We start from the raw sequence: 24781 nt of genomic DNA, 5'->3' as shown, positions 1-24781 counted from the left end.
ATTATTGGATGATTAATAAATGGACAAACAAATTCAATAATGAGCAAGTTACAACTTTTGTCGTTTATGTTTACACAAAATTATAGAACGTTTTCCATTAGCGTAAAAGTTGACGAGTTTTATACTTTATGTTTTAAAATTTTGCATCAGAAAAACATATTTCCTTCATTTAGTTATCTTTTTAGTTTTGTTAGATTTATAATACGATGCTTCATTGTATTTTAATATTCAACTTTAGATTTCCATATTAAGTTCATGCGTACGGTTTCTTTATAATCAGTATAATCGTAATTTTTTTTTCTAAAAATAAAAAACATATCATTTCTCAACACCGCGAAATTCGCGGTAATACACTAGTAGTATAGTATAGTAATAACAAAAGAAAATGGGTACATTTTTTGGTTTCATCCGGTAGTGCATTAGACTGTTGGGTTTAAAATAACACTTTTAAACATTTAAAATGGTTTTTGAGTCTGAATGAGCCGAACCACTTTTGAGATAGGATCCTTAAATGGAGCTCTTTTATTTAACTAGTCCAAGCATGATCTCTACACATTACGATCGTTTAGGTTCACGAGCCTAAACATGTCACGTTAATTTCCTTTAATTTGCAAAATATTAAAGTCTAAGCCATGCACGAGCGTCCACAACGGGTAGCTCTAGAAACGCCTTCACGCCTGGAGCTTGTCCCTCTCTCACGGTTGAACATGGCTCCAAAAGCACCCCCTCTTTCATCGCACATAATGACATGGACCATCAGATAATGAGGGTCCAACAATTCAAGGCCTGATAGAATGCACAACTTGAGATCCAACTCAACGCCTGAACCAGACTCAATCGAGCCTCTTTCAATCCGGTCTTTGTTTTTATGATTTCTAGGTATTTTTGTCAGGGTCGAATCCTAACGGTTAGGTATAGTCTTGACTGGAAGCACAGTCCTAGCAACAACCAATCGGAAATTTTTACCAGAAAATGTTTATGTCGCCCATGACATGAGGCCAAATGCAATTTTGAACAGCCCTATTTCCGACGATGGTTAGAAACACCATTCTTTGACGTGCTACACATACAGAACAGTTACGGGTGATTTTGGTCCCTTTAATGGTGTATTTGGACGGGGGGGGGGGGCGTTTTAACTTTTAAGTGAACATGCCACCTTAGGGCTCGATAACTTGTGTCATAAGACCATACGGTGTGAAGAGGCTTGAAAATGGAGCGTTATGCAACATGTGGACGACACGTAAGCACACGTCAGAAATGGGGCGTGGTGCAAAAAAGGGAGGTGTGGGACTGGACGTGGAAGAGCGGCATAATTCGACACTTGGCACACACTTTTTTGTTATTATTTTATATTTATAATTTATAAAAAAATATATTAAATTTAAACCCACCAATACCAACAGTCCACGTCGACGTCGTCTACCACGCCGGTGGAAATCACTCGCCCCACACACAACGCGGGTCACGGAGTGGTTTGATGGGCGTGGATTGGCAACCACGCCAAGTTTCGACGCCCACACCGTGTGGTCTAAGGTTTTATTTATGGAAACAAAAGGGTCCCAATATAACAACCCTACTATAGTTTTCCCGTAAGCAAATAAAAAATTGTCTATAAAACCACACACAAATATCACCCGTGTGGACTGCAGCCTTTAGTTGAATACATAAAGAGGTCAAAATTTTGGTGTTTGAGCTCTCAACACAGTTTAAATATGTAGTTCATGAATTGATCATCATTGTTGATAATAGTACTTTAGGTTCAGAAGAGAGTTCATTGGCGGCCATACTGGTTGTTCCCGTAAGAAGGAGGTGACGGCAGAGGAGAGTCTCTTGGCCTGGCATACTCTGCAAATATAACCCAACCATCCAAAAACTGCAATATACACAACAAAAACAATAAGATGACCGACCATCAATGTTAAATCGATCACCGGAAAAAAAAAAACAGTAAAATGACTATCCTGACCTTCCCATCCATGCCCTCTATGCCGGCAGCAGCCTCTTCAAGTGTAGAATATCGTACAAAACCGAACCCTTTTGACCAACCTGATGTACGGTCTTTTACTACTCTAGCTGCAGAGAAATGGAAATTAAAGTTGTGATGATGGTATACGTGTATGGTTCAGGATAATAAATTATGGAGAAGAATCAAACCATGGAGAACTTCACCAAACTTTGCAAAGCATTCTCGAAGTCCTTCATCAGTTGTGCGTTTGCTAAGACCTGCGTTAAAGAGCAACAAACCTCACTAAGATCATGCCTATAGCAGCAGCATTAAATGACAATTGGCTGAGACAAAATAGATCATTGAACAACCAAAAAGCATGAATCAAACACCATAATATTAAATATTTGGAGTAAATTACAAAAATCGCCCTTTATGTATGTCACTTATTGCAAACTGTGTCCTTTGTCTTCAAAAATTACAGAAAACGTACTCGATGTTTGCAAACCCTTGCAAGTTATGTCCTTTAGTCCTAACTCAGTTAATTTTTTGTGGTTAAATCTGACCAAATGGACCCCACATGTGGGTATTTTTGTCATTTTACTCTCATGTGAGATCCATTTGTTCAGATTTAACCACAAAAATACCCTCGTGTGGGGTCCATTTGGTCAGATTTAACCACAAAAATTAACTGAGTTAGGGCTAAAGGACATAACTTGCAAGAGTTTGCAAACATCGAGTACGTTTTCTGTTATTATTGAAGACAAATGACACAGTTTGCAAAGCTAAAAGACAGTCAACTACACCAACAGAACTGATATATATTTCGACGTGTAAATCATTGTGCAAAAGCAATATCTACAACATATGTAAATGTAAAATTAACAACACAAATTCCACTATTATTAAATTATAATGGTAATTATTAAAATATGATTTGATATGAAACTGATCCAATAATAAGCCATGGACCAACTGAAAAAAAATAAATAATTTCATTAAAATTAAATTTCCAGATGAGCACAACTTCAATACTAGAGGAAGCTCATCTGCAGGATAAATTAACAGTAGTATTGTTTTTCAATCGTTTATCAGCATCAAAAGCAATCCGCTTGATGGATCATGTAACTATTTAATCGATGAATAAACTAGGGCTAATACTAAATATATACATGTAGATACAAATAATGAAAGATATATAAAGATTGTACTCGTATAAAATGAAATAGAATGTGCCTGATACGAAGAGATTGGTTGAAGGTTCAGCTTGAGGCCTCTGCGACTGATTGGCAGCAGGTTGTGAAGGAAAGGGGAAGTTAGTAGAAAGAGTTGAGAAAAGCGATCTCATGCCACGTGGACCGGCGGCCGCCACCCTTGTCGCAGTCTTCATCGCCATTCCCTCTGGGTTTTACAGAAATATCGCCGTCCTTAAACCCTCCAACTATTTACTACGGAGTATTTAGGGTTATTTGAGATTTTTAACTACCACTTGTGGACTGTGGTTTCTCTAATGAGAAAATTATCAAATTGGCCAAGAAAATCTTTCACTTACCAAATTAGCCATTTGATGCTTCCTTGAAGCAGGGCATCTCATTTTTCGAGAGTTGTTATGCGTCTGCAGGTCACAAGGATGCGTCAGGGAATAGGCAAGGGACACGTGTGTCAATGATTGGGTCTGAAAAGTTATGCTGCTTCGAAGGCGTCTACCAGACGCATCCACTTTAGCTTGCGTCTGGCTTAGTGTGATGCGTCTGGCTGGGTACAAATTTTTATGCGTCTCGCAGCTGCTTCTTATGCGTCTATGAGACGCTTCCATATGTTAGCTTTTGGATGCCCCTCGCAGCTGCTTCTTAAGCGTCTAGAAGACGCTTCCATTCTGTCAGCTTTTTGATGCCCCTAAAAGCTGCTTCGTATGCATCTAAGGACGCCTCCATTTGTCAGCTTTTGGATGCCCCTCTGTCAGCTTTTTCAAAGCTGCTTCGTATGCGTCTATAGACGCTTCCTTTGTCAGCTTTTTTATAGCTGCTTTGTATGCGTCTATGAGACGCTTCGGTTGTCAACTTTCACGTTTATTTATGCGTCAACAGACGCCTCAAGTTATGCGGTTGTGACGCAACACGTGTCAAAGGGAAGACCTCTTTAGACGCATGTAATGCGTCGGTAATCAGAAAAGTACTTTTTTGACTCTTTATAACTGACAGACGCATTGGAGGAGTCTCGGGACGCTTTAGACAAAAAAAAATAGTTTTCGTTTTTATTAATTTGATATATTACACGTTTCTATTTTTAGATTAGAGTCTAAGTACCAGTATACTCTTTACATTTTAGAAAATTTCATCTCCAAAATTTTTACAAGAAATATCTATTTTTTATATTTTTTTTCTCTATTGATATGGCAGTCAGATTTGTTGTTTACTCTGGAGGCAAGTGGGAAGTCGTTGATGGGAGGCTAGAGTACGTGGTCCAACCAGATTCTGTTAGACGTGGTTTTGAAACTTCTACTACAATTTCTTATAAAACATTTTTAAAAAAATCTTAGTGAGTCAACAGGTCTTCAAAACATCACACGTGTATCTTACAAAATGTCAAGTTTTAGCGATCCCATGATATAATTGATGATTCCGATCTTACTTTTTTTTCAATAATACGGAAGGAAACTCTCATGAGTTATTTAAATTATATGTGGTGCAAGAACTTGGTGTTGGTTCATCTGCGGGTTCTACCAATTTTTTTAAATGTCCCGATCTTAACGTAAATGTTTTTCCTGAAGATGAATGTAACGCATCATATAAATCTGGAGTTACTGATAATGTTAATTGTCCTCTTGAAAATAAAAGCCAGTTTTACATAGGTTATATTTTCCGTAACAAGCAGGAAATAAAAATAGAATTAGGAAAAATGTGTCTTTCCGAAAGTTTTTCGTATAAAGTAGACAGATCATCCAAAACTCGTTACGAAGTATCTTGTATTGATAAGAATTGCCAGTGGAATTTCAAGGCAACAAGTCGGGAATCTTGTGATGTTTTTTACGTTAAACATTTTAACCAAAAACATACATGTTCTAAGACGCAAACATATCCACATATGCGACAAGCAAACACAATGGTGGTGGGTAGCTTATTAAAAGAACAATTCAAAGATTGTGGACGGATATACCGTTCGACCGAAATTGTAAAGGATTTTAGGATTAAAGAAAAAGTCAATTTATCATACATGCAAGCATGGCGTGGGAAATGTAACTCATTAGAACTTTTGCAAGGTAGTTCGTCAAGTTCTTTTGCCGAACTTCCCGTCTATTGTTATAACTTGGAGAAGGCTAATCCAGAAACAGTGACACACATACGCAATGATTCTGAAAGTCGTTTTGAAATGTTATTTGTGGCCATAGGTGCGGTGGTAAGTGAAAGACTATATTAAATAATAAATAAATAAATAAATAAAATTTTAAACAAAAATCTAACATTATCGTATTGCTTTCAAATTCGGAGCTTTGTCCGTAATTTAAGACCGCTTGTCATCATAGATGCGGCACACTTGAAGGGTGAATTTAAGGGAACAATGTTTTTGGCTGTTGGCATGGACGGAAACAATCAGATTTTGCCTATTGGTTATGGCATTGGTAAATCTGAAGACGGTGAGTCGTGGACGTGGTTCCTTTCAAAACTGAAAGAATGCATCGGCGAGCATCCAGATTTGGCAATCATTTCTGACCGGGCAGCTTCTATACAATTAGCCGTACGGGTTGTGTTTCCAAAAAGCTTTCACGGGTTATGTTGTCGCCATTTGATGGTCAACCTACGTTTACCGTAAAAAAAGGAATATGAGAGTCTTTGGTGGAAGACTTGCAAATCTTACCGGATATCCGATTTTCAAGAATCATTCGACGCCCTATGTGCCGCTGTTCCAAGGTTACAGAACATTCTTATAGAAATTGGGTTTGACAAATGGTCAAGAGCACATTGTCCAGCCAGAAGATATCATTACATGACATCTAATAGCGCTGAATCTATGAATGCTTTATCAAAACATGCCCGAAAAATTCCAATAACCCAACTTATAGAATTTTTCAGACAGTCTGTCCAAAAATGGTTCTATGATCGACGGAACGAGGGAATTGAAGGGGAACACTTGCTTACAACGTGGGCTCAAAAAAAAATTCAAGGCAAAGTTGAAGGTTCTCGTTCTTGGGTGGTTGCTGGAATTTCTCAGGACAGTTTTGACGTTGATGACGGTGGAAAGAGAGGTTTAGTTGACTTCTCTAATGGAACATGCAGTTGTCGGGTTTGGCAAGTATCTGGGTTACCTTGCGGGCACGTTATTGCGGTATCTAGATTTTTAGGTGAACCAGATTGTGCTCATTATGCGATGTCATGTTACAGTAATGAAGTTTATAAATCCACGTATGAGGAGCATATAAATCCAGTCCCTGATAAATCAGAGTGGGAAGTACCCGATGGACTGGTGAATCTGCAACCACCGCTTATTACAAAACGACAAGCCGGACGTCCGAAAGAAAACAAATGTATCCTATCGCTAGGAGAGGACCCCACTCCTATATACTGCGGTAAGTGCAAAACGTATGGGCATTCTCGTGCGAGCTGTTTAGCACCGCCCAAAACAGAGACTTCTTCTCACCGCGTCTCTAAGCCACAACCCACACCCATCCAAGTTGAAGCCGGAGAATTTCAGGATTATGTACTTCAAAATGCATATCCCTCGTACAATTTGGGTGATGATTAAAGAAGTTTTTGTATAAATTTATGCCAAATACATTTCCTATTTAAGATATATTACAATCCTTATTTTATTTATATTAGTTTTCTGTTTTAACTTTTTTGTAATTCACAAAAAAAGTCTTTTATAATTTAAAAAAAGAACATAATTTCACTAAATAAACAATTAATTTATTTCACAATAATTAAATTAAATTATTTATTAGTCATTATTTATTAATTAAATCATTAAATTAAAAAAAAATTCGATTCAATTAACTAAATAAACAATAATTTCAGTAGGCATTATTTATTAATTAGATTATTAATGGGGTGTGAAACGTGCAGAATAGAGTTCATCTGCCATAAATCTTCTATATCTCATACAGGCATCTTGCATGTTTCGTTCCTGCCAGTTTGGAAGTACACTGTTTTGCACAAGATTTTGCAGTAACATAGACAATATGACACCCGAATTCTGACCAGCCCGATGTTCGGATGTAGGCCAGACAACATCCCCGGTGTACTCCAACGCATCAGCCTCACTTAGTCCAGCATTTTCCCAATATTGAATACGACCGAGGAACCATAAGAACAGACTCTCGAATTCTACTAGAGTTTGGTGTATCCTTCTGTGAACGCAGAATCGTTCCCCGCAATTAAGTGCATCACATTTATTGGTAGAATAAACGGTAATATTTAGTGAGTGCATATCTATCTTTAAGATTATCCAGCCTTCTTTGTCTTGCGATACTGGTATGTAAACCTGAAAACGAGATACGGTAAATATTTAGTGAGTGCATATCTGTGTTGCTCATTCTTACAATGTAATTTTTTTTACCGTATCCACTTCCCAAAAGGCAGGGTATAGTTCTACATCGCCAATAGCGTATCCGTAAGCATCTTGATCCTGTTCCGCCAGAAGGTTTATAAAATTTGGGGGTAGAATGGTCCAAAGAACAGTATTTGATGAAGATGTCCCTTGACGATTTTCTGTTTCTCTATCTTGTATTAGCTTGTTACACCATGCACGGACATGCTATAAATTTTTTTTAAATGATCATATTTAGAAATTATAAATAATATTAATAATAAAACTATGTAAAATAATCTAATTACCGTTTCTTGCATAAATCCATCTCCACAATACCCTAGTACTCCACCCCACCACTCTCTGTCTAATGGCGTTTGCCCCATATAAGTTGAATAGCAAAATTGGCTATCACCGTCGTAGTAGAAGTCAAGAACATTTTGTGATCAATAAACAGATTGATCATCCCGATTAAGCCAAATAGTGTTCTCTACACAATCTGGAATGCTTGATTGACGCCTTCCTTTTGACGACATTATTGTGCAAATTTGTTGTGGTAATAAGAAATAAGAAATTCCTACCAATGGTCTATATTTATAGACCAATAATATCTTCCACCTACCTCCTCTTTTTTATAACTAATACTATTATTATAATTTTTTTAAACCGTTTTTTAAAAATAGGTAAAGGAAATATTAATAAAATAATTTAATAACTTTTTATAAAGTTTTAGAATCTGTTTTTTTTATTTTTTTATTTAAAGGTATTTTTTTAACTTATACAAAATTATCATTTAATTATTGTGAATTTCAAAAGATGGAATGACAATTTAGTTCTTTTATTAAAATTTAAGTTACAACTAAGATTATTTAATTGTTTCACCCTAAATGTGCATTTAATTAGTTCTCTTCCATGCCTATATATAGCCAACTATCTCCCATTTTTTCATCATTCCACATTATTAGCTCTACACAATACACAAAACCATTAAGAATATGGATGATTCATGGACCGAAGTAGAAGACATTGTCGTTGCAATGTCTTATGTGGAAACGAGACACCTATGCCGCCATGCGAGTATGGATGTCGCCTTTTGGGTCAGCGTTTTCAAAATGTTTTGTAGACATGTTGGTGAAACCGAACGAGATGTGAACGAGGTGGAGACCCGTTCGGCTTACCTAAGGTGCATATGTTCCAGGTTCAATGGAAAGGTAAACGAAGCGTCCAAGGCAGCGTCGAAGGAGGAGAAGAAGCTAACTGAACAAGAAGTGATTGAGGAAGCAAAACTAGAGTACCCGTTGACGTATTATGAAGACTTCGATCGGGTCACTGTTTGGGAGATTATGAAGATTTATTTGTAAATCTTCATATAGTTTGTCAATTATGTCTAAGATCACCCGTTTGTTAACCGATTTTGGTTTTATTTACTAGTTTGGTTAACAAGTTTTTTTTTTAATATCTAAGATATGTAACAAATGCACCATTTTGGTTATATATAATATCTCTATTATGTTATTTACAAAATTCTGATAACAAGGGAAATATTCAAGGATTATTGATAACATTTTTCGTTAAAAAAAAAAAAAGAAATGTTTGTTTGTAAACCGCAAATAATAGTTAATAATAGTTTGAGATAAGCATGAAACCATAACTTACTATGGAAAAATGACAAACTGTTACCTTGTCTTCGATTATTTTAGGATTAAAGAAAAAGCTGTTGGTGCACCCCCTTCTCATGCCAATGGGCCGGCCCAATGGCGTTTTTAAAATGGTTACAGAATTCGGCCAAATCAATTGCTGCACTAATGGAATGAGAATTGGGCCGAATCAGAATTGTTGCACTAATAGAATGAGAATTGGGCCGAATCAGAATTGGGCCAAATCAGAAATGGGGAGAATCAAAATTTGGGCCGGCCCAACCTGTAATATGGTCCATAAACAATTAAAAACGCAGTAAAAACACTGTTACAAAAGTTAAAGCATAACCAGAAATGGGCCAAATCAGAATTGGGCCACTGAATTGGGCCCCAAATCTGAATCAGAATTGGCCCGAATCAGAATTCAGAAATGGGCCCAATGCAAATGTTCAATGTCGTAATACCTTGTTTACGGATCTACAACTTTTTCATCAACTTGTTCAACAACATCACTTTCAAATGATTGGCAACTACTGACGAGATCAAAGTTTTCCGGTAACAGACTATCGTAGAACATGATAGCCAACCTTTGCCTCATTTAGTAAGCTGCCTTAGCGGTGTTTTCTTCTCGATATACGGGTTCCTTGTTGATCAACCTTTCCATGAAAATGCAAACCCATACACCACAATCTCCTAAACTCCCTGATTGTTGAGGTACTTGCCTGGGGTAAACGACTTTGAACGGCAACGACATCTTTAATGGCTCATCGGCTGAATAGTATCCGTTGATGCGTAGCCATATGTCGAACGCAAAATTGATGTGGTAAATGACTTCCGTTCTGTCTTTCACCATGGTTTCACTTTCCAATAAACTACACACGTAGGAATATGTAAATTGTAACAAATTGATTCAATACACTACATTGGTATATATATACGATATGACGAACCTGTCGTAAATTGTAAGAGTCCGATTGCGAAGGTGGAACACCGCCAAAAGCCAATGCACGTTTTTTACATTCAACGGAACATAAACCTATCCATGCATTCAGTGATTTGGTAGTATTTTTTATTTTTAAATGTAATATATATAAACATTTCGGCATTCAAACATATTGTACCTCGTCAACTTAGGAAATTGGTGGAATAGGAATCAAGGACCCATTGAAATAGCCCTCCAACCTCCGGTGTGCATCACACTGAATCATGGTCAATTGAAAATAGGGTGGTAGAATGCTCCAACGATCGGTTTTGTTCCTCTGCTCGTACATCTTAATCATCCAACCATATAAATGCTGTTTTGAAAAATTTTTAAAATAACAGTTTTGAAAATATAAATAATTTGAAAGCATGAATATTGATAATTTTCTTACATCATCACTTAACCATCCGGACCCGTCGTCACCTAGCAACGACGACCAAAATTCTGGACCAACTTCACTGGCCATCGTTTTTGCAAGCTTCCGGGTCCTTGAATCCGTCTTGTTTACCAGTGAACGTTCGATGATATACCAATCTCAGATCTTTTGAATCTCTTTATCCGTACACGTACTATCTTCTTTGTTCTTGTTTCTCTTTGACACATTCTTCAACAAAACAAAAGGTGATAGCATAGACGGAACGGGCTTTACTAACCTCTCTGATCGCCGCAATGCGGCTATCGGGGCATCATCGACTAACTGTTTTGTATTATTACATACAAGATCGTGACACGGTTGCAACTTGACTGATGCCACTTCATAATCACCAACATCATTGAAGTTCACAAACGAGTCTACTTCCGGCTACATACATAAGTTTAAGTGATAACGAACATTAGTATATATTATTTTTGATGTAATTGAATTGCTTAAATCCTCGCAATACAACATTACCTTTCTGACTGAATGAACGCTACCATGATCAAGATTTAGACTCATTAGCTGCATAAGAAATAGACATATTAAATTAAATTATAGCATCACTATTACATAAAACAAATTTATTTAATTTCACCCTCACCTTTGCCTCAATTAACAAAGTTAGCTTCTCATTGTTATCGTCCAATATTGATTTAAATTTTTCAACAAGAGACGATTCTAATTCATCCGTATTGGAAACATTTCCTCCATCATAAATAGCAGACCTTCTTTTTCTTGCTGATTGGGTGGCCATGGGGGACAACGCTGCATAACCTTCAAACCCGTCAGCAACCCCATCATTTGGAATCTCACCACTGTTGTGCATCGTATCATCATTGGCCTGCATGTTACGGGGTACCTCGCTTGCTATACGAATACTTTCTAAAATTGAACACTAGATATGTACCACTCAGTCTGCATCTCCTGACTAGTGGGCAATATGGTTTGAATCAGACGGTAATGTTCATTCTAAGAATTGAATATTGAAAAAGTTTTATCAATCAATTTATTCTAATCTTACTATATAACTGAGAATAAAATAACAAACTGCAGCAATTACCTTTTGGGCAGATTCAAAAATGAGTTCAACGGTGCTAGTTGTAACCCTTTTTCCAGGCCCCCAACCCAAAAATCTTGTAATTGCTTCGGTTTTAAAAAATGAAACCATCTCCTTAAATTCTGGAAAGACTTCATAAATCCACATCTACACACATACATAAATTTAATTTAATTTATTTTAAGAAAGTGGTTGCAATGTATTGCATCAGATTAAATCAAAATCTGTACCTTGAATGGCCAAACGCAACCAGGCAACGAGAACCCGGCGTTTCCCTCTTGGTGTCGACGACTCAAATCATAAACATGCAGATACGTGCTCTGCCAAAGATAGCTACCCCACGGAAAGTTGTTCCATGCCTCTAAATCATCAACCAAATTCAGAACCAATTTGTCAATGGATTCAAACCGTTGGGTACCTTTAAAACCTAACTCTAGTAACATCAACAGACAGATACGAAGACAATCGTCTTCACTGAATTGTGACCAGCCCGAATCAAATGCATCTTCTAAATGACGTAACTTTACATCGCGTGTCCCCGGGAAAATTCTTGATCTGAACGAACTAGGTGATCCATTAGATATCGAATTTGTAATCAGTCCAAATCTAAACCCGGTGATAAGACAAAACTGGATGGGAGTAAAATGAATAAAATCATTCCCAAACACATAACTTGTTCCATTGCTAGGGTTATCAGTGGGAACCTGATGTTGTGCAACACAAAGTAAAAGTGGGCTTTCACAAATGACAGACTCAAGATCCAAATAGTGACCAAAGACCGTCTGCCTTAGCCTATGTTCTAAATTACTTGTCATTTTCTTCTTGATTTTATCTAGAACCATCCAAGCTGCTCTAATTCTAATTCTAGGAGCCTTAGCCTATATCAGTGGGATAATGAATGGTAAACACTACAACAAAAACTAAAAAACCAATAACACTAGAATAAAGAATTAAGATTAAGAAATACCAGTTTAGTGGTAGCCGGAAGAGTGTTGTCCAGCATAGCAACCGTATCTTCCACAGTAAATTCAATGTTAAAGTTTGGGATTGAGTCATCCTCCCAATTATTCTGATTCATTGTGCGTGTTTCCGTTACAAAAACGGGTCGGATCGGGTCGGAAAGTAACTGAATCGGGTAGGATCGTGTGGTTTACTGAGGAAAGATGGGTCGGAGCTCCGGCAAAGGTGGTCCCTATTACCCGCTTCGGAAGCAGCAGCCTAGGAACAGTGCAACCACCACATGTGGTGGTCCCTGCAATGGGAGACGTCTAAACCCGAAAGCGTCTATGGACCCCTCGTTTAATGTGTAGCTGCATCTGATGACTCTAAAATAACTTTAATTTCCATTAATAATTTAAGAGTCAAAGGTAGTTTTCCTAGGCGTCTATGACGCATGGGATGCGTCGGACATGTAATCTTTTTTAATTTTTAGTTTTTTAATGTAATTTTTAATTTCCATTAATAATTTAAATTCGTTTTTTATTTTATTTTTAATGTAATCTTTTTTTTATATATATAAGTAACTTATAAGTAACTTTTAGTTTTTTAAATCACATAAACAAATTTATTTTTCATTTATTTTTAAATCACATCACATTTTTCTAGGATTCGTAGACGCATGGGATGCGTCGAGAACGTCCCATCTCATTTATCTTGTCTTTTTAATGTAAATTTTTTTTATATAAGCAACTTTTATTACAAGTGCAAAAACACATAAAAAATCTGTGGTTCCGAAAATTTAATAAAAAAACATGTCTGAACGGCGGGGAAAAGACTTAGCTGGTGAAGAATACTGCTCTCAACCTGCTAAAAAATCCTCAAGTTGGATCCTTAATCGATGGTGGAAGCCGGTGAATGGAACAGAAAGCGGAACATCATCCAACCCCCAAAAAATGGGAGAAGAAGACTATCTACATAATAGACATAGCCTACATCAGCACAACCGCGGTAGATGGGCGATACCAGACGATGAAACAGAAAATTGGTCGAAAGATGTGCTCGAATTCTACAACAGAGGAGACGCACCGTTCTGTTATTCAGCTGTTTTTAATAGATCAGTACAGCTTGACAAAAAATTTTGGGGAACTTTATAGGGATTTCGTTTCAACGGCTATCTCAACGACACAATAAATTATATGAACAATTTTGCGTAAACTATAATTTCTTAAAATATGTTACTAACACTACAATTTTTACAGCATATCGAAGCGTAGGTTGGAAGACTGATGAATTGGAGAAGTAGAAAGCTTCAAGAATACCCCTTGTTAAATCTACGTTGGACAATACTACCCCCAAAGTTTTATGAGTGTGTATTGGAATCGGTTCCGAAAAACGCGGCTACTTACTGTAACGGTAAATTAAGCCCGTTTCCTTCTTTTTTTTTTACATTGATTATGTTTTTTTCCCGATCCCGCTAGAAAATAAGGAGTGGCTAATGCTCCGTCTTGAGCTAGCAACCCAACAGCTGGTAATGTTCCCGGTTCAAGACATCTGTGCAGGCCAAAAATACAGGCTGGTTGTCATCCCTAGGCTGACAAAAATATGCATATACTTAGGAGCAGTATTAGTTCATTTGCGCTATTGGAAAAAGACTGGAAAGCCAGAAAAAATCATTTCATTTGAAATAAATGATGATTATGTCGTGTCAAACTGCTCTTTGACTGGAATCGAAGCTTTGTATCTATGTATGCTGATGGAGCATCTCGTTACAGATAAACCGATAAATCTCACTGGTGACATCAATCAAAAAATGAAGTCATATAGAAGGTTCATGGCAGATAATTTGTATTTCTGGCGTTGTTTACCACGTCCTAATGTAGTTTAATTTACCTTCATGATCGTTTTACTTTGTAACGGAAATTTTAATTTACCTTCATGATCGTTTTACTTTGTGTTCTTTATGTAATAATTCCTTTATAATTTAATTAATAATAAAAAATAACAAAATCACTAAATATAATTTAAATAATAATCTAAAAATAACAAAATAACAAAATCACAAAATAAAATTTTAATTGCTAAATTTTATATAAAATTTGTTTGTCATATCTCTTTTATAACAAATCACCTAAAATATGAATTTCTTTAATAACATTTTAACATTTTTATATTAAAAAATTAGAAAATAGATGCATGTTTTTTTTTAAAAAAAAATTCAGATTCATATATTTATGTGTATTCATAACAAACTAGCTTACAACCCGTGTATTACACGGGTTAAGTGACAAAAAAATATAAATTATAAACTTGTATGTAATCCTTATTAATGAAATGACTTACTTAGATAAAATATTAAAACAAAAGAACAATTATATTTTCGCTATTCAAAATAATTTTATAAGTTTTCACTTCTCTTTTGAGATACTACAATCCATTTTATTATATGTCTTAAAAAGAAGTAACGCTAAAAAAAATAATGATCATAAAATTGTAAGTATTTTTAAAAATAATTATAAGTTATGGTAAATGAATTGTAATTAAATTCTACAACGTATATTACTGATATAAAAAGTTCTTTGATATAAATATTATTTTTAGATATATGGATCATGAGACAAGATACGAATATCATCATTGTATAGAAAATATTACATTTAAAAAAATCATACTAAAAATAAAGTACACGTTTAAAAAATAGGACTAAAGTTTTTTAAACTATAAATTTGAGCGTCTACAATAACTTTTTTAATTAGTAGTCGACATTTAAATATTCAAAATAAAATTTTTATAACATTATATAATGTCTTTATTTAGCATGATGATAATGTTTTTAGTTGCGTAATATGATTGAACTAAGTTTAATATTTAAAACTCAATGTTATTAGGAAGTTGGACCATTTTTTAAGATGAAAACATATTGATATTAACATAAATTTAAAATTGGAAGAAAATATTGAACACATGTATTACACGACTTAAGTAAATATAATGTTATATACTTAATAGCAAAAAAAATATGCCTTTTAAAAACTATTTAGTGTTCGCTTTAAAGATAATTTGGTACTTTATTTAGATAACCCACTTGTAATTTTAGTCTTCTAAGTTATATACTATAAGTACTTGTACATGTGATTTGATACTTTATTAGTAATTATTGTTTATATCCAAATAATATATTTTATCTTAACAAATATATATGGTTAGGGTAAAATGAAAATTTCTACAAATTGTGAAAACTTTGAGAACTCGACCTTACAAAAAGTTTTTTGATTTTTTTTACAGAGGGTGTGAATGAGCGGTTAGAGACTCAGGGCGTTAAACTTTTTGATTTTGGATTCAAGTGGTTAAAACCACTAAAACATAGGGACTCGAAAAGTAATTTACTATTAATTAAATTTGAAATTATACGTTTGATCTGTAACTATATTAAATAATATTATACTTATTATATTATTTGATACATTTATATTTGTTATAGATAATTATTAATTAAATTCGAATTTATACGTTTATCTCTAACTATATTAATTAATATTATATTATATTTTGTGTATAAAAAATAATATGTAATATTATTATTAAAATGGAGAAGGCACGAGAGAGTGACACGTGTACAAAAAGATTTTTGTTTATTAGTATAGGATTACTGAATTATATATAAATTATAAAATTTGTTTTTAATTAACCTAAAATTTGGACTATTTTTTGATAACATATTAACATACATTTTACCATTAACATACATTTTACCATTAATAACTATTTCTCTAATTTAAACGCTGGTCACTTTTCTTGGGCTCCCCACAATCCATGTAGTTTGACTGACTACCACCAACTCGTAAACAGGAAAACTGGACTTCTGCCATAGCACAATCGTAAGCAAAGCTTGCTTCTTCATCGGTGATACCGTCCCACTCATCATCAGTATTCAGAGGCGGCGGGTTGAATAAATTAGGATTTAAACGGGGAGGTGGCGGTGCACGGTAGACTGGACGGGGTGTACAGGGAGTAGGTGGTGGTGTACAGTGGGGTGGTGGCGGTGCACGGCAGCCTGGTGGCGGTGTACAGTGGGGTGGTGGCGGTGCACGGCAGCCTGGTGGCGGTGTACAGTAGGATGGTGGCGGTGCACGGCAGCCTGGTGGCGGTGTACAGTAGGATGGTGGCGGTGCACGGCAGCCTGGTGGAGGTGTACAGTGGGTTGGTGGTGGGTTGCAATCACCCAATGGTTCAAATTCACCACCACCCATCTCTTCTAATTATTTCTTTAGTGGTATACTAGTTACCAATTTATATATATATAGATGGAGATATGGATAGAAATGTCAAATAAAAATAAAAGAAATAACATACAACTTTTTATTTACTTTAAATACAACAATTAAACCTAATAGAAAAACAAACCAAAATAAACCAAAAAAAATACAGACTAAAAAAGATATTTTTAAGCGATAACACGAAGTGATCCAATTCCTCCACAAAAGCTCGGTCTCCAATTCCTCCTTTGTTTTCGAATAATTTGGCGGCCTTGGAGGAGCGGTAGAGGACGTGGACGGGGAAATCCGATAACACGAAGTGATCCAACGTTCCCATTGTAGGTGAGTTCTTCGCATTTCTTCATTAAACCACCTACAAAAAAATGGGAGGACAGATCACTTCCGTCACTCGGGGCAGGTCCCGTCACCCATAAACAGTAGGACTTCTAAAGCTCAGAAAAACGTCATCTTCAACACTGTTAAACAAGTTCATTTTTATTTGGAGACTATCAAAAGGCGGATACATTGACATAAGCATTTTATAAAAACTGGTTTGGAGAGAGCATGTTCAAAATAACTGATTTTCATTATTATATATAGTAGAAAGGATTGAATTAACAAAAAATATAAATGAATATGTAAAATATAAAAAAAGAAAAAGAAAAGCACGGAAACTGATGCCCCCCCACGCGCCCCCATGCGTCTTACAGCTCCTCCAAGGAGCCACTCATCGAGCCACAGCCAAGCCAGCCATTTGTATCCTGATGCAGCTTAGCCGGACGCATCAGCCTACTTTTTGGCCGGGATGCGCTGGCGGCTGACGCATCAGACAACTTTTGCCACGTGTCAAGTAAGCATTGGCGGACACATTAAATGGGGGATGCCCTGCTCCAAGGAGGCATCAATTGGCTAATTTGGTAAGTCAAAGATATTCTTGGCCAATTTGGTAATTTTCTCTTCTCTAATATGTAAAAAAAGTCTAGCATTCACATTCATGCAATCAAAATGTGTGTGGTTATTAAAATATAAAAAGTATAAAAAGTGGTTGTGAGTGGAGGAAAGAGAAAATGTTACTGTTTATCTATATACTAGTGGGTGACACCGCGCTTCGCGGCGGGACGACCCGATTTTTGATTCGATATAGCAGTCGAAAGAGAAAACTTACAAAATAAATCGTGGGTAAGTACAAAAGTATGTCGACTTGTGTTTACATCGCGGCGATTTTTCACTTGTCATGCGCCTTCTTGGCGCTATGGCTTGATCCTATACAATTAGACAACAGTAGTATGACATATATCAGTTTGTGCAATAGGCTAGTTTGAACTCATTGTTATCTGCCATAGATGTTTAGTAACATACCTACTGAGCCGACATGAGGACGCTTCGTATTCAAATTTGGAAAGATCTTTTAGCTGTGCATAGTTTTCTGCTAGATGGTAATCACCAAATATTCGAACCATGTCAGCAAGTTACCCAAAAGGATGAATGCAAGCGGCAGAACCCATATTATCACATATATACACTTCAAAGCAAATCTCACATGTTAACTTCCACAAATAAGAGAACTATTAAGAATCATGAAAGAAGATTTAGGTCTCAAAATGAAACTCATTATGATTATAATATTTTATAAATAACCTGTTCAGCCATCATTGAAGAGATGTATTTTGGGACCAAGACCATGATTTCAAATATCATTGTTCCATGTTCAGTAGAGATTCCCCAACTTTTACTCGATCTACAATAACAAATCACCGAAATATAAAAGAGAGATGTTATTTATGAAGGAATAAAACAATCTTCAAGAGACGGTCGTCGTTGCACACTAAAATTGTATGACTATCGAGTGTCTCGTTAACCGTAAGAACAAAGCAAAACAACTTATTCAATACTTTACCAATAGAGTTGGTGCCCCATTGGCAGAAACAAATTTTACAAAGCAAAACAACTCATTCACTTGGCTAAAGGAAGAAGACAGTGAGTTAACATGGCTGAAGGATAGAGAGACTTATGATAAAGAAAGGCACGGAGCTTACATTTTAAGAAAAAGCTAAATGCACTTGGTTAGCAATATTAGCTTACAAATCATGTTCTTGTATAGTATCTCATTTATTGTTGGACATATAAAAGATATATCCCATATATATGCAGATACTATATATACACTTAACTATCTCAAATCTGCTAAAACTTATTACCTCAGCCTCATTGACATCAGTAGCAGTTATACCAAGACATTCCACCAAAAACTATATCTACAAATGCAAAACAGGTGCAGATCCTCCTATGGTTATGTAGATATTTTGACCATCAATTTTTAATGAATAAACAAATAAACAAACTCCTTAAAGCAGGTGTTAGCTCTTTTAACTCATGATTCTTTGGAAACCATTCTTTGATTGAGATCCATTTCTGAAATCAAATGTGCTATCACATGAAATACTCCCATTTATAATCTTCATGATTATCCATCATTAATGTTAATTCAAAGCTATGAATTGTTTCTCACAGTTAAAGTTAAGGAAGTCTTATGAATATACTGATGTATTAAAGAAACTCAAGAGATTACCTGACTGTATCCTCCACCACCGCCGCCGCCACCATAACCTCCACCTCCACCTCCGCTATAGTTTCCGCCGTAAGATCCGCCTCCGCCACCACTACTTCAGTAACCGCCACCACTTCATCCGTATCCACCACCATCCTCCACCACCGCCGCCGCCACCTCCACCATAACCTCCACCTCCGCCATAGTTTCCACCGTAAGATCCGCTTCCGCCACCACTACTTCCGTAACCGCCACCACTTCATCCATATCCACCATCGTAGCCGCCGCCAGCTCCATGGTGGTGGTTGTTGTCTAACCCTAGACAGAGAAAGAAGACACCGTTGTGTTTTTGTGAAGAATAATTTGCAAGCAGGGCATTTATGTAAGTCTATTGCTACAAACATCACCACCATCCTCTGTATTCATCGCTTGGGTTAACAGAGCACACCACGAACGCCGTTGTCACACCGGATCAGCCGATGAGAGGACATCCGCGTCTTCGTACCCATAGCGGCTCCTCTTTCATCGCTCTCTCTCTAGAGACTTCCCCTCCTCTCTGTATGTCTTTGTCAATCTGCTTAGAAGTTGGTAAAGTTTGGTGGCAAAACAAAAAAAACCCAAACATTACTGGTGTAGTACTTTTGAGTTGTGTTTTAATATATATAATAATAATTTGGGGAAACTGTTCACCCCCTATAATTTTTTTAATATATATTGAAAGTGGTTGTGAGTAAATGAGAGAGAAAAATGTAATGATAAAGGTATAAAAATATTATTTAATTGAAAAGGAGAGGGAAAAAGTATTTGTTTTTAATGGAAACTAGAATTACGACCCGCCGCAATGCGGCGGGAATTCTTTAGTTGTAACTAAGTCGATTTAGGATGCGCACGTTATATTAAACCTGTCAAACGGGAAAAAATAGACGATGTAAAAACGTTCACCCACACACGCACGTTGCGTCGTGTTAACTCGCGTTAGAACGAAATGTAAAAACGTTAAACCAAAGACGCACGTTGCGATGTGTTAAGTCACAAAATTTCGAATGAGCTATAAAGCAAAAAAATTTGAAAAATCCCCAAAGCCAAGGTTACAACAACGGAACAACCATATGAATAACCATTTTTTCTTTGAAAACCCCCAAAAAGCCAAGATTACAACACATAAGTAAAAAAAATCAAAGTGGTTAAATCGTAAAAGATTGAAATTTTTGAATTAGAAGTGAAAAATCAAATTAATTAAAGGGGTTAAATTACCAAAGATTAAACTTTAAACTTAAATTGTCAAAGATTAAAACTCTAGGGTTAAAAAGGAAACAAAGATTAAAACTTTAAGCTTAAATTGTCAAGGATTAAAACTTGAAGGTTAAAATGGAAAATTCCATTTTTTTTTTGAAACTCTCCCAAAGCCAAAGTTACAACCACCTTATGCTTAAAGTAGTTGATTATTTATAGGTTACTAATATATTGATATAGGAGTTGTTTTTTAGTGGAATATATGTATATTTTTAGGGAGCTGGATGTGAATGCTCTAAGACCGTATGTGTAGTCGTAGTGGGAGGGGGAAGAACATCGGGTGTTTTGCGTCACGTGTCAGTCAAGTTAGAAATGAAGCATCATGGGGCGTTTTTTTTTTAAATGGATGTAGTGGGGATGTGGGCATTGTGAGACATTATGTTAAAATGGGTGTAAAAAATTAAAAAAAAAAACAATCAAAAAAGGTATTGGCCAACCAAAAAGAAGAAAAACTGTCATTCGCCAAAGAAAAGAGTGGGGGGCGTGGAAAAAAAGACGCTTCTTGGATTTTTTTTTCTTGGAAAAAACCTCAAGGGGGTGGTTTGGGGGCGTGGAGGGGCGTTTTTGGGGGAAAAACACCGAAAAATCCCCTACTACGGGTGATCTTACAAATTTTTAAAAAATAACTTTGTTTTAGGGAGAAAAATGCCCGGATAGTCCCTGTGGTTTCGCCTTTTTTCACCTATAGTCCCCAACTTTCTAAAATTACCTCAATAGTCCCCAACTATTCATTTTTTGTTCCCGGATAGTCCCTGGGTCTAACTTCAGTTAGTTTTTTCAGTTAAGAGAGTCTGAAATGACAAAAATACACTTTCATTAAAAAGGGTAAACCACAGGGACTAACCGTGCATATAATAAAGAAAAAAAATAAAAATCTAATTATAATGAGTCAAAGTGGGCCCCACAACCTACCCCACCCTCACCCCCACCCTACCCCTATCGTCTTCTTCTTCTTCCACCCACCTGCAAATCACCACCATTCCCAACCATCACCGCCAATCCCAACCCTCACCGTCGCCTGAATCAAAATCAAATTGTCAATTGGAAACACACAACACATAAAACAAACAGGGACTGACACCTGGTGAGAATGAAATCTTGAAGAGGAGAAGGGGCGGTAGCGCTAGTAGCAGCAGAAAGCAAACAAACAAACTGATGAAAGGTTCATTAGCAGGCCATTTATCCGCTCAGTTAGGTCAAATCACTTCCAAACCTCTGGTCAACAGCAATTCCTCGTGATTCCAGAGTCTTCTAAATGAAGAAAAGCTAACCCTCTAGCAATGCCAATACATATCTTAAACCTTCTGTTGTTCAAATTGCATGTATGGATTGTGAAGTTGTGTGATATTCATTGCAGGGTATGTTGATTGACGGAACGGTTGTCGCAGTGAAGCAGCTTTCATCGGAGTCAAGACAAGGGTACTGTGAATTTTTAAACGAAGTTTGTGTGATATCTTGTTTACAACATCCAAATCTTGTGAAGCTTCATGGATGTTGCATCGAAAGAGATCAACTGATGCTCGTATACGAGTACCTAGAGAACAACAGCCTTTCGAATGCTTTATTTGGTGAGTGTTTCAGTAAAATGATCGCATACGGTTCTCTTTAAATGGTTGTTATTTATGGTGAAGTTGCATTGTGTAGGTTTTAATAAAAATAAATTGATGTTGGATTTGCAGATGGGTGAAAGAAGAAGACGATAGAGGTAGGGTGGGGGTGAGGGTGGGGTAGGTTGTGGGGCCCACTTTGACTTATTATAATTAGATTATTATTTTTTTTCTTTATTATATGCACAGTTAGTCCCTGTGGTTTACCCTTTTTAAGGAAAGGGTATTTTTGTCATTTCACACCCTCTTAACTGAAAAAAACTAACTGAAGTTAGACCCAGGGACTATCCGGGAACAAAAAATGAAAAGTTGCGGACTATTGAGGTAATTTTAGAAAGTTGGGGACTATAGGTGAAAAAAGGCGAAACCACAGGAACTATCCGGGCATTTTTCTCTTGTTTTAGGTATACTTCATGGGTGTTTTTTAATTGAATGAAGTTTATGAATTCTTCAACAAAGAATTTGGATAGTGCGAATGTGCACGAGACAAAGATAGACATTCAATGAGAGATGTTGGATATAGACATACAAACCTACAACAACATTATCACATAATCAACTCAAGAACACAAAGATACCCAAATTTTTCGATTTTATTAACCCTTATAGTACAAATGTGAACAAGACATAGACGAAAAACAAATATACATTCACAAATACACCAGACGATATGCTTCATGAGAGGAGTAACATAAACCCTAATTACATAAGATATATCACAGAGACAATCCTCTTGATAAGAAGATACACAAACTCTAATAAAAGTTGTATCGGAGCAATCGACTCTTAATTGTGGGGTTCGAAATAAAATTTTGGTTGGTCGTATGGCAGGTCGCATCCCTTCTCAGTGTAGTCTATTTTCTAGTGGTGTTATTCGCACTAGAAACATGTTATATGGACCCGGTGGAAAGTCAATATAGAAACGTGGATAAGGACTTGGAATTGGAAGACTAAGCCCTCAAATATAGAGAAGATTGTGTCGTGTTTAGGGCTATAAACGAACCGTGTTTGTTCGCTAAGGCATGAGCATGTTCATGAACGCTTACCGAACGAGATTTCTTGTTCATGTTCGTTCAGTAAGGAAATGAACGTGTTCATGACCTGTTCCCGAACACTTACTGAACATAAACGAACACAATAACATAAATAAATTTTCATAACATACATGAACACAAACGAACGTTTATGATACATACAAATACATATGAACATATATTTATTTTAGAATAAAAACTAAAAGTCCTGGTGGCTGGAAGCTGATAGCTGGTAGCTAGTAGCTGTAACTTTTTAGATATATTTGGTGTTAGGCAGAATACCTGGAGCTTTTAATAAAATGACCAAAATAGACATAACTAAAAATGTAAAAAGTTTGTGCATTAAAAAGTTCATTATCTTTAGAGGTTAAAGTAGTCATTTTTCCCTAAAAGCTTGTAGCTCCTTCTAAACGTTACTAGTAGGAGTGTTCAATCAAAAGCTTCAAGCTCCTAACCTAAAAGCTTCAAGCTCCTTCAACCAAACAAGGCTTTTTATTGAGTATGAGCTTTTTCTTAAAAGCTTAAAGCTCATAAAAGCTCCAAGCTTTTAGCTTTTAAGAAAAAACTCCTACTCAGTAAAAAATCTTGTTTGGTTGAAGGAGCTTGAAGCTTTTAGGTTAGAAGCTTGAAGCTTTTGGTTGAACGCTCCTACTAGTAGCGTTTAGAAGGAGCTATAAGCTTTTAGGGAAAAAAATCACTATTTTAACCACTAAAGATAATGAACTTATTAATGCACAAGTTTTTTAAATTTTTAGTTATGTCCATTTTGGTCATTTTATACATTTTATTAAAGCTACAGCTACTCTGCCAAACACCAAATATATCTAAAAAGCTACAGCTATCAGCTACCAGCTTTCAGCCACCAACTACTTTTGCCAAACATACCCATAGTATAACTAAGATTTCAAGAAATTTTAAAAACAAAAACAAATAAAAAAATTTAACATATAAGAAACCTTGATGTGAACAAATGCAAATAAACATAAATGAATAACTGAACATATTATCGAATGTTTACGAACATAAACGAATGAACGCATCCTCTGTTTATGTTCGTTCGTTTAGCTTAACGCACAAAATTTCTTGTTCGTGATCATTCATTTAATAAACGAACGAACATAAACGAACTTCACGCCGAACGGTTCACAAACTTTTCGCTGAATGTTTGGTTCGTTTACAGCTCTAGTCGTGTTCGTGTCACGGATTGTCGCCCCCAAGTAATAAAAGTACATATTTGCAACTTTACAAATACAAATAGGAGTGTTCATATGGTCCAAGAAAATCACAAATATTATTACCAATATAGACTTACTACGTTCACAAGTTTTCTACGGATTATAAAAGCTGAGTTCTTACAAAACCTGGCTACAAAGCACACATAAGCTCATGTTATGTCTGTTTTTTTATGTTGGGAGAATGCCACATTTGTAGTTTTTTAATTTCATTTTACCAGAACCAACACTTTTATCAAATATTACATTGAATTAACTCAAATTTATAGTTAAAAAAAAAAAAAACAAGGCTGCATAAGAAGACAGCAATTGA

General features: G+C 36.0%; 1 protein-coding gene and 1 long non-coding RNA gene across 5 annotated transcripts; both read right to left on the bottom strand.

Moving 5' to 3' along the window:
- Window positions 1-1565: 1565 nt before the first annotated feature.
- LOC110929664 (organelle RRM domain-containing protein 2, mitochondrial) lies at window positions 1566-3418 on the bottom strand. The gene is made up of 4 exons (XM_022172834.2): window positions 3182-3418; window positions 2155-2223; window positions 1967-2073; window positions 1566-1873 (listed from the first exon to the last, which is right to left on the bottom strand). Exons 1-4 carry the CDS (start codon window positions 3339-3341, stop codon window positions 1772-1774), a joined length of 438 nt encoding a protein of 145 aa, XP_022028526.1. The 5' UTR covers window positions 3342-3418; the 3' UTR covers window positions 1566-1771.
- Window positions 3419-16815: 13397 nt separating this feature from the next.
- On the bottom strand, window positions 16816-19912 carry LOC110929663. 4 transcript variants are annotated; one of them, XR_002587332.2, is made up of 5 exons: window positions 19324-19912; window positions 18393-18492; window positions 18114-18301; window positions 17920-18017; window positions 16816-17230 (listed from the first exon to the last, which is right to left on the bottom strand). It is a non-coding gene; the product is annotated as an uncharacterized LOC110929663 (long non-coding RNA). The 4 variants fall into 4 exon arrangements; XR_002587331.2 differs by having other exon boundaries at window positions 18114-18319; window positions 19324-19911; XR_002587333.2 differs by having other exon boundaries at window positions 16816-17127; window positions 18114-18319; window positions 19324-19911.
- Window positions 19913-24781: the final 4869 nt, after the last annotated feature.

The sequence above is a fragment of the Helianthus annuus genome, chromosome 3 (assembly GCF_002127325.2).
Source record: "Helianthus annuus cultivar XRQ/B chromosome 3, HanXRQr2.0-SUNRISE, whole genome shotgun sequence".
Taxonomy (NCBI): Eukaryota; Viridiplantae; Streptophyta; class Magnoliopsida; order Asterales; family Asteraceae; genus Helianthus; species Helianthus annuus.
This window is presented reverse-complemented; position numbering and strand designations above follow the sequence as displayed.

Bases quoted from the DNA above. Each gene is read 5' to 3' on its own strand.
- LOC110929664 (XM_022172834.2), bottom strand. From the start codon at position 3,341: ATGGCGATGAAGACTGCGACAAGGGTGGCGGCCGCCGGTCCACGTGGC. The intron at 2,224-3,181 runs GCACATTCTATT...TCTTTAACGCAG, and splicing joins AACCAATCTCTTCGTATCAG to GTCTTAGCAAACGCACAACT. The intron at 1,874-1,966 runs GTCAGGATAGTC...TGTATATTGCAG, and splicing joins TAGAGGGCATGGATGGGAAG to TTTTTGGATGGTTGGGTTAT.